Source organism: Globicephala melas, chromosome 8 (genome assembly GCF_963455315.2).
Source record: "Globicephala melas chromosome 8, mGloMel1.2, whole genome shotgun sequence".
In the NCBI taxonomy this organism is placed as follows: Eukaryota; Metazoa; Chordata; class Mammalia; order Artiodactyla; family Delphinidae; genus Globicephala; species Globicephala melas.
The window spans coordinates 94,666,658-94,675,825 of NC_083321.1; the positions used below are offsets into that span (position 1 = coordinate 94,666,658).

The 9,168-nt window shown below is 61.2% G+C and overlaps 2 protein-coding genes across 4 annotated transcripts; both read right to left on the reverse strand.

Moving 5' to 3' along the window:
- Positions 1-389: 389 nt before the first annotated feature.
- On the reverse strand, positions 390-2,821 carry C1QTNF5 (C1q and TNF related 5). Of its 3 annotated transcripts, none has more exons than XM_070046204.1 (3): positions 2,190-2,821; positions 1,610-1,893; positions 390-1,309 (listed from the first exon to the last, which is right to left on the reverse strand). In XM_070046204.1, exons 2-3 carry the CDS (start codon positions 1,848-1,850, stop codon positions 792-794), a joined length of 759 nt encoding a protein of 252 aa, XP_069902305.1. In that variant the 5' UTR covers positions 1,851-1,893; positions 2,190-2,821; the 3' UTR covers positions 390-791. The 3 variants fall into 3 exon arrangements, with proteins under 3 accessions (XP_069902305.1, XP_030695064.1, XP_060160169.1); XM_030839204.2 differs by having other exon boundaries at positions 1,637-1,900; XM_060304186.1 differs by having other exon boundaries at positions 1,610-1,900.
- Positions 2,822-3,095: 274 nt separating this feature from the next.
- MFRP (membrane frizzled-related protein) lies at positions 3,096-7,760 on the reverse strand. Its single transcript, XM_030839183.2, has 13 exons — positions 7,707-7,760; positions 7,480-7,582; positions 7,254-7,367; positions 7,004-7,165; positions 6,658-6,871; positions 6,109-6,239; positions 5,856-5,981; positions 5,551-5,627; positions 5,030-5,178; positions 4,410-4,540; positions 4,133-4,264; positions 3,411-3,538; positions 3,096-3,320 (listed from the first exon to the last, which is right to left on the reverse strand). The coding sequence occupies exons 1-13, from the start codon at positions 7,758-7,760 to the stop codon at positions 3,096-3,098; spliced, it is 1,746 nt and encodes a 581-aa protein (XP_030695043.1).
- Between the last annotated feature and the right edge of the window lie 1,408 nt (positions 7,761-9,168).

Sequence of the window (9,168 nt, forward strand, 5' to 3'; positions counted from 1 at the left end):
CCATGAATGAAAATCCTGGCTTCCTTTCTGTTGGTCAGGGCAGGGATGTGTGTGGTGAAGTCCCACCCAGTTCATATGACATCTCTGAGTTAGAAAAAGGGCTCCTCCTTCTGGGTGGCCAAAGTCTGACACCAGGACACCCTCCTCAGCAGGGGCTCCCGTTCACAACCTCCACCGCTTACCCAGCAGGTCTGTGGAGCGGCCTGTCCTTCACCTGGGCCTGCTTCCTGTATCTCCTGGCCCATAGCTCCATCCAGCCCAAGAGCCCTCCCTTCTGCCTGAGCACCCTCCCCACCCACCGTCCTCCCTCTTCTCCCCATTCTCAGAATCAGGGCATCCCCACCAGTAAAGAAGAAAGGCTGAAGCCAGTAAGAGGGTTTTTGTTGTTGTTGTTTTAAGATTTATTGAATGATCTCTGAGAAAAGGGCCCAGGAGCAGGAGGGATGAGGGAAGACCCAGAGAAGCAGAGGACTGGGAAGGGAGCACCCCACCTTGGGGTCCTGGGCCAGAGCAACTGTGGGGACTCACACCTGCCAGCACACCGCCAGCACGCTGCCTGCCAGCACTCCTTTGGTCTAGGGCAGAAATCCAGCCACTGCCCCGTGCTGCTAGCCCTGATCTCAGCCTCTGTCCCCATCCCCTGCCTGCAGCAGAACGGAGAGGCCCCCACCCCACCTCCGCGGTCATTCACAACATTCCAGGGGGGCCAGCCCTCCTGGATGACGTGGCTGTCAGTGTCATGCCCTCCTGCCCTTCGAGTGAGACAGCGTGCGCTCACTTTCCAGTGGGCATCAAGCGAAGACTGGGGAGTTGTGCCAGTCAGAATACACTAGAAATCCAGAGAAGGTGCTGTCTGTCTTGATGCTGGCGTAGATGCCAATATAGTCACCCACGCCCACCTGTACCCACACCTGGTCTTTGGGCTCCAGCCTCACCATGGTGCCCCCGGAGAGCGAGGCTGGCTTGGGCCACCCCCCGAAGAACTGGAAGAAAGAGGCGATGGACTCTCCATTCTTGACCAGATCGAACTGCAGGCTAGCCCGGTAGACGGTGGCGTGGACGGCGAAGTAGTAGACCCCGGGCACGTGGCAGGTGAACTTGCCGGTGACGGCGTCGTAATGTCCCTGCTCATTCACCAGCACGCGGTCGAAGGGTAGGGGCGCGTCCGACGGCGGGGGCACCCGGCTCTCTGAGCGCTTGGCACTGAAGGCGGAGCGCGGAGGCACCGAGCACTCGCCTGCCGGCCCGGCTGCCCCCACGGGGCCTGCTTCTCCTCGCGGCCCGGGCTCCCCACGCGGCCCCGGGAGGCCTGCAGGGGTGGGGGTGGGGGGAAAGCGGAGCAGTTAGGGTGCGCCCGCCGCGGGCCTCCAGCATCCTCCCTCAGCCTCCCACCTGCCCCTTCCCGGGCGGGGCCGCCCTGCGCCCCAGGACCCGCTCCACGCTTCCTGCAGGCCTTGGGGCAGATCTGAGTGTCCCAGGGGTTCTGGCTCCCGCAGCTGAGTCCCTCTCTCCCGGCTCCGGCCGGGTCGGACGGGGACGGGAGCGGCGCTCCCTAGCGGCAACCCCGAGCCCCGGGCCCCTGGGAGCAGGAGAGGGGCCGCACTCTTACCAGCCTCCCAGCGGAGGCGCTTCTTACCCGGCCTCCCGCCCTCGCCTTTCTCTCCCGGAGCGCCAGGCGCGCCGTCGCGGCCGTCGCGGCCGTCGCGGCCGGGCAGACCCTGGCTGCCATGGTGGCCCGGCGTGCCGGGGAGGCCGGGGTGCCCCGGGCACAGGCTGGGGATCTTGTTGTCGTCCAGCGGGGGCGAGCCGGCCGCCAAGCCCAGGAGCAGCAGAGTGAGGAGCGGCCTCATGGCGCTGGCACGCGGAGCCCGGACGCCGCGGGCCTCTGGTCGTCTGTGGGCTGGGCAGGACAGGAGTCGGGACCCAGAATCCTGGGACCTGCCTCGGTCCCCGCCCCGGCGCAGGCGGCTCGGTCCCCACCCCACTGCCATGTCCCTGAGTGAGGCTGAGTGGCCTCGAGGGGACGAAGAATGGGGCGCCCCTAGACCCAAGAACCCCGAGAGCACTGCGCAGGGGGAAGGAGAGGCCGGCCCTCTCCCCACCACCACCCCGGGCCGGCGCCCAGTCTTTCCCACAGTCCCCTCCCCCATCCCCATTTCCCCGCCCCACCCCTTCGCGACCAGACTCACCCCCCTCCCGGCTCCCGGGGCTGCTCGCTCTCTCTGTGGCCTCCTTCGGGTCTCTCGCTACTCCGGACCCTCCAGTTGACTCCTGCTTGCTACCTTCCTTCCCTGCGCTTCTCTCTAGCCAGGCGCCCCCTGCCCTAGGCGTCCCCCTCGTCCCGGTTCGTTCCTTGCCGGCTCTGCTCTGCTCCTCCCAGACTCCAAGAGGAAACCAGTTGTTCAGGGGCCAAGAGCCCGGGCCGGGAAATAGCAGGGAAATAACTCGTGGTGTCGCCCGGCGGCCGGCCAAAGTTTGGTGGAGAAAGGAGGGAGAGATTTGAGGCGGGCGCAGAGGCAGAACCATGAGAAACAGACGCTCAGGGCATCTACAGCTCCAAGGAGCTGGAAGGAGAGATGGTGCCACGACGGAGATCAAAGACAACACTCTAGTCCAGGAGAAATAGAAGCTGAGAACCGAGGGTGGACGGTTCTAGAAGCAGTAGACAACTGGATCCCCAGGGCTCAGAATAGGGGCTGCCACATGACTAGGCACTGGATACATTTTTTTTTGGAATAAATGAAAAAGTGAGAAAGAGGGTGGTAGAGAGCCTGAAAAAGCAGATGGAGATGAGGAAGGTAGAAGGTGGGAAATTGGGGTCAGAGGCTTGGGTGGGAAGCAATCTAGATGATCACTGGTACAGTGTGGAGTCAGGCCAGCTGTTTGCAGCAGCTGGGGCAAATAAAAGGATAGGGAAGGATCTGGCAGGGTGGGAGGGTCCCGTTAGCCCCGCTGAGGACTCCTCTTCCCCTCCCTGGGAGGACCCAGAGGGGATGGGCAGAGTCCCATGCTGGTCCCCTTCCTTTGCTCCCCTGCCTGCCCACCCTGGTAGGCAAAGGAGGCTGGGCAGCAGAGGGCAGGGGCCCGCCTCAGGGTCAGGGCTGGGCACAAGCCTCCAAGCCAGCTGCCTCAGGCAGCCTGTTGCAGTTAAAGGGCCAGGGGGTGCCCAGTAGTGCCAGGCCAGACTGGCACTGGTGCTCTGCCTCCTGGCAGACAGAGCGGCAAGGGGGAAGGACACTGCCTAGCGGGGTGCAGTGGGGCACAAGTAGCCCACAAAGGAGCCTCCGGAAATTCTGGTAGCAGGGCAGGCTTGTCAGGCTCTGTGGAAGGAGGAGACCAGCCCTCAGGCACCCTGCTCCCCCAGTTCCCTCCCCTCCCTGGGGGTTCCTCCTTATCTCTCCCTGGAGCACCTTGTAACCTCTGAGGACCTCCACCACCTCCTCCTGGGTGGCCATGCCCACCCAGATGTTAGGGAAAGCCGTGGTGTTGTAGCTCAGACCGATGCACATCTCCACCTGGACAGGTTCACAGGCCAGCTCTGCAGGGGTGGGAGGGGAGGGTCACTCTGGGGAATACTCACTGGCTGTGTGAGCTGGGACAAGTCACCTAAGCGCTCCCTATGGGTCAGACGGGGAGAATCAAAGGAGATAACACAGAGAGATGCTTTATCCATGTCGAGGATTCCTGTTTTCCTTGAGAGCCTACTCCAAGCATCATTCGCCAGCCCTGGGCATCATGCAGGCACGTCTATGATCTCAGGGAGCTAGGGGCACCAGCATTGGCAGGACCAGGGCATCTGGAAGGAGCTCCGCCGCTCTCCCCCCATCTCCGAGGTGGGCCCTGGAGAGGGCCTCTCTGTGTGACAAAGCTGGATGGGCTCTTGAAGCCTCAACCATCAACTCCCAGATTCCCATTTCCCTCGGGGGTGACACTAAGTACCCTTGCCACTCCTGGGGGAGAATCCCTCCAGTATTTGGTGGAGTGGTCCAGAGTCAGGCTAGTGGGCCCCCCACCCCATCAGGGAAGATAGGGATGGCTGTTATGACACGTGCCAGTGGGTTTCTAGGGATGGGCACCCAGCCCGCTCAGGCCTGCCAGCCCCCCTTGCGGTGCCCTGGGGCAGGCTCCTCACCTGGGGGTGGGAGCAAGGGGATGCTGCAGTTGTCATCGCTGCTCTCTGTGCAGTCTCTCCACATGCCACACATCCACTGCAGATTCTTACACCCTCCATCCCGGCAGGAGAACTCTCCGGGCCCACAGGGGTCTGCAGGCACAGGGGGCATGGCAGTGCCCTGGGACATGCAGGTACCCCCACTGCCTTCACAGTGCCCTGACCAGGGTCCAGAGCCCTTCCCTGTTCTCCTGGAGGTGCCTCCACTGCCCACACTCACTCTCCCAGGGCCACCTACTCTCTGTGGCATTGAGGGCCCGGTAGGTGGCCGAGAAGCCCCCGATGCTGATGCCATGGTCTGTCCTAAAGAGCACAGCCAGCTGGTGGTGCGAGGAGATGAGGCGCGGAGGCGGCTCTGCTCCACAGAACCTGCCCAAAGCAGACAGCAGTCCTGGCACGGGGCCCCCCTGCAGACGCGGCACGGAGCTGGGTGCTCTGGGCGACGCCAGAGGGGATGGGAGGCATAGTCACTGACTCATGGGACTGGTGAGGAAGACACACATGTTCAGGAGACAAAGTACTAAACAAACGAAACAAACTGCTTGAACTGGAGCCCCTTCGACCTGGGGAGAATCAGTGAGGGTTCTGGGGGAAGCTATAAATAGACCGGGCAGGTGGGAGAGCTGGGACGGGGAGAGCCTCCTGGAGGAGGTGATGTAAGGAGCAAAGGTGAGAGGGACAGGTACGAAGGTGAGGAAGGACGAGCCTTTTTCAGGGTGACAGTGCGGGACCTCCAGCTTGGCGCAGAACAAGACAATGAAGCTAGTGCGTGTGTGGGCCGGTTTGTAGGAAGCCTTGACCTCGGACTCTGGAGGATGGGGTTTATCCTCAGCTCCTCCCCGCTGGCTCCGCCAGTACCTGCCCAGGAGGCTGAGGGCCCCTGAGTTGCGGGTCTCATACACTTCCACGTAGTCAAACTTGCACTCGTCCTGAGCTTCCAGGCTGAAGTTGTGGAACAGCAGTTCGACGCCATGTCCAGCGGGCACCGAGATGTGCCAGGTGCAAAGCTGGGGGAGGCACAGGTGGAGTAATTTATGGGTTCCTTTTTCTGTCCCAATCGGGGCCTCCAGGCTTGAGCTCCAGATGGGCTTCCCCCTGCTGCAGGCCGGGTAGGGAGTGGGTGGGCCCTGCCCACACTGCTCGCATCATCGGTGGTGGCGGAAGGGCCTTTAACTTATCTGGTCTCAGAGATAAGCTTACCCAGCACGGGAACAGGGATACCTAGTAAGCACTTAATACTGTTCTCTTCCTGCCTGCTTGATCTCTGACCTTCCCAAGTACAAGGCAGCATCTGCCATGCTGTTCTCAATCGCACTAACCCGGATGCTCAGGTGTGCCCACGTGGGCTGCACCACCCTCCCTATGGAGCGCTGGCTTACCTGTTGGTGAGGGTACTGCTGCAGGTAGCTGGGAGCAGAGAAAGTGCCCTGGAGCCCAGTCAGGTTCCCCCCACACCCTGTAGAGAGGAGGAGGAGCTCATGAGTTTGCCAGGGTCTGTGCCTTCGCCCGGTAGGGCCAGCAGGGATGGCAGCGAAGAGTTTTGGCTGTGCCCGTGGGGAGGCAAGTTCTGGGCCAGAAGAATGACCAGGCAGGTTTGGAGCTGGGCCAGGCCTGGGGAGGCCAGCCTGAACCTGGATCAGATGCCTGAGGACAGTACCCGCCCTGAGGCTGGCCGGGCCCTTACCCGAGAACTTGGCGCTGCAGTTGGCCTCGTCACTGCCATCAGCGCAACTGGCAAAGCCGTCGCACACCGAGTCGGGTAGCAGGCAGACGAGCTGGTCGCAGGGGAACTCATCGTGGGCACAGCTCCCTGGGGGCGGGCATCTGGATTCAGAACCCCCTAGAATCTCTACCCCTTTTGCAGGGCTGGGAGTGGCTGGAGAGGGGGGAAGCGGACAGTTGACAGGTAGCTGGGGACCTGGCGGGAAAACACTCACCATGACCGGGGGCCACGGCCTGGTACCAGGCATGGAAGCCAGATCCTTCCACGCTGCTGTCGGAGACGAAGGCCACGCGGAGGTGGCTGGCATTGGTGTTGAGTGTCGGGGGAGGCACCCTCCCACACACTCTGCAAGAAGCCAGATTGGGAGTGACGGAGGATCAGAGCTCAGGGCCAGCCAGAGTGGAGCCTGCCTGGGCCCTGCGGTCCTCTTCCCTCAAGCCCCGTCCTGGGGACGATGTGTCCAAAAGGTTCCTTTCATTTCCAGCAGAGCTCTGACCTCCCTAGCTCCTGCACGTCCATTCTTGAGGCATTTATCCATGGGAAAGATATGTGGGAGCTCCAATTTCCAGATTTGGAAACCAAGGTCAGAGAGGGGAAGTGACCTTCCCAAGGTCATATAGCAAGATGGTGGCAGAGCTGGGCCCAGAGGCCAAGCCTCTCCGTTTCCTCCCAGTCAAGAATTTCCCACTGCAGTTCCCTGGTTCTGCCCTCCAGACAGTGGTTCAGGAGGGGGGTGGGATCTCCTGGGGGCAGAGGGACCCACCTGAGGAGGGGGCCTTCAGGCTCGGGGGAGATTTCCAAGCGATCAAAAAGACAGGAGGCCACACTCTCCACGCTGAGAGCTTCGATCTTGAGCTGTATTGCATGGTCTGTGGCCACTTGGATATGCCACACGCAGTGGGCGTTGGGTGGGTAAGGGTCTGGGTAGTCAGGGCTGCTGAAGAAGCCCCTTGGGCCAGGAAGGAGGCCCCCACAGGCTGCAGGGACGGAGGTTAGAGTTCAGAGGTCAAAAGGAGAGAGACTTGTTTTTATAAGATGCCTCTTCCTGGCCTCCCCTCCCCCCTGCCATCTTGGGCCCTTCTCCGGAAGATCTGCCCCGTAGTACTCACTCGACTGGGATGCGGGGCTCACGCCTGCCTCCGGTTGCCCTTTAGGGGTCCCAGTTGCCTGAGAGGTGGTGGGGATGGGAGTGGGGGTGGAGCCAATGGTGGTGAGGCCTTGGGAAGGCAGTGGATGATGGGAGGGCCCGGACTCGGCTGTAGCCTGCAATTCTGGAGGCGGGAAGACGGGGGAGTGGGATTCAGAGGTGCTGGATCTCTTGCAGGGCATGGGAGACTCATGGAGGCCTTGGGAACTTACGGGCCAGGATGATGGCCACCAGCAGCCCCAGCAGCAACAGCAGCAGGCTGGCCAGCAGGAGGACACACAGCCAGGAGAAGTGGCAGTCAGGCTGCAGCCCTCGGGGACGCCGACCTGCGGGCAGGCGGGGTGGGCTTTTGAGACCCCTTTCGCTTGGGCATCTCTCACACAGCCCTTAGCCGCTGGGCCTTTCTGTCCTACCCAGCTCACCCCGTGAGATGGTTACCATGCCAGGGAGCTCGGGTGCTGCAGCTGGCGTCCTCCTGGAGGCTGGGTAGGGGGCAAGGTGGCCCTGATTCAGGCTCAAAAGCAGGATTGCAGAATTCAGTCTGAAGGGAGAGACTTGAGGGCTGAGGGCCGGTGGCAGCACTGCCTGGCAGGTGTGTTCACTGGGCACTGCCAGCCCTAGGTGGGCATCTGGGTCTTGCGGGAGTGGTCCTGTATGACCCTTACCTTGCTCAGCTCTGTCGCCTCCACGCAGAGGATGATGTCTGAGCAGTCCTTCATGGCTCTAGGCTCTGCATGGCTTTCTCGAGTCCCTGCGACAGCCCAAGACCCCAGAGGGCCCGCTCCCTGCCCCGAGGCCGCCTCTCAAAGGGGCAGCCTCTGCTCCGCTCCCTGAGGACGAGGGCTGCCAGGCTAGACCAGCTCTCCCGCTGCCCTGGGCAGACTGGTTCCAGGCTGGTTCTGGCTACTGGCTATTCTGTCTCTGTGTGGGGGAAGGGACAGCAGGCAGAAGGAATTCGCAGCGGCATGAAATGGTCCCTTAATCCAACTCAGCTGAGGATGCCGAGGTCGAGACCCTGGCACAGAGCAGCGGTCCTTAAAGGCGCAGGCTGAGAACACCCCGTGGAGGAAGCTCGGTGCTCCGTCGGGGGTGTGACCAGGGAGCTGGCCACCCCGTCTCCTAACCTCACTGAGGTGCTGAGTGAGTGTCTGAGGGGTGCTGGGAAGGAAGGGAGACAGCGGGGCAGTTTTACAGGCACGAGGGAGCCTTCGAAGCCAGGTGTGACGGTTTGGCAGCTTCAAGGCCTGTGAGTCCTCAAGGTCCTGGACAGACCAGCAGCCCATCGCTCCTGGCCATCAGGGCGACCGAGGCATTAGCCAAGCTGGGTCTTTGGAAGTTCCCCTAAAGCACCTGGGTGCCTGGGACAAGGAGATAAGTCTTTCTGGGCTGCTTGTGTCTGTGCTGATGTGAGTCGGGGAGCTTGAGGGGTTGGCTGCCTCAGCCCGTAGGAGAAAGGGCAGTGGAGGAGGTGAAGCTGCCCAAGGCCTTGGACGGGTCGGTCAGGGCTGGCCTTTCAGATGGGCTGTGGAATCCGGCAGGTGGTACCATCTGCTGTTGCAGGATAGAAAGCCTGCCCTCTGCAAACTACATCACTCCGTGACTCTCTTTCTCCACGAGCGAAGTTCTCTCGGAAAATCCCAGCCTGGCGCAGCTGTCCTCGGGGAGAAGGGAAAGGGCTTGTTAATCTGTTTTGTGTTAGCTGTGCTCACGCTGAGTTGGGTAGGGCAGGAGGTGGGGAGGCAGCATAATATTTCTGGCTACTGTTTGTAGAATGTCTGTTACGTATTAGGCCCTGGGCCAGAGGTCCTACGTGCAGTTTCTCTCCTTGAATCACTCTGTGAGGTAGCATAACCATTTTACAAATGATGGCCGAAGGCTCCGAGAGGTTAAGTAACTTTCCCAAGGTCACATCAGCTTCCCCAAGATACAGAGACAAGAGTTGAACCCAGGGCTGGGTAAATCCGAAGCGCATGTTTTCTCTGACACATGTCTTTTTTTTTTTTTTTTTAATATTTATTTATTTATTTTTGGCTGCGTTGGGTCTTCGTTGCTGCTCACAGGCTTTCTCTAGTTGCAGTGCGCAGGATTCTCATTGCGGTGGCTTCTCTGTTGCAGAGCACGGGTTTT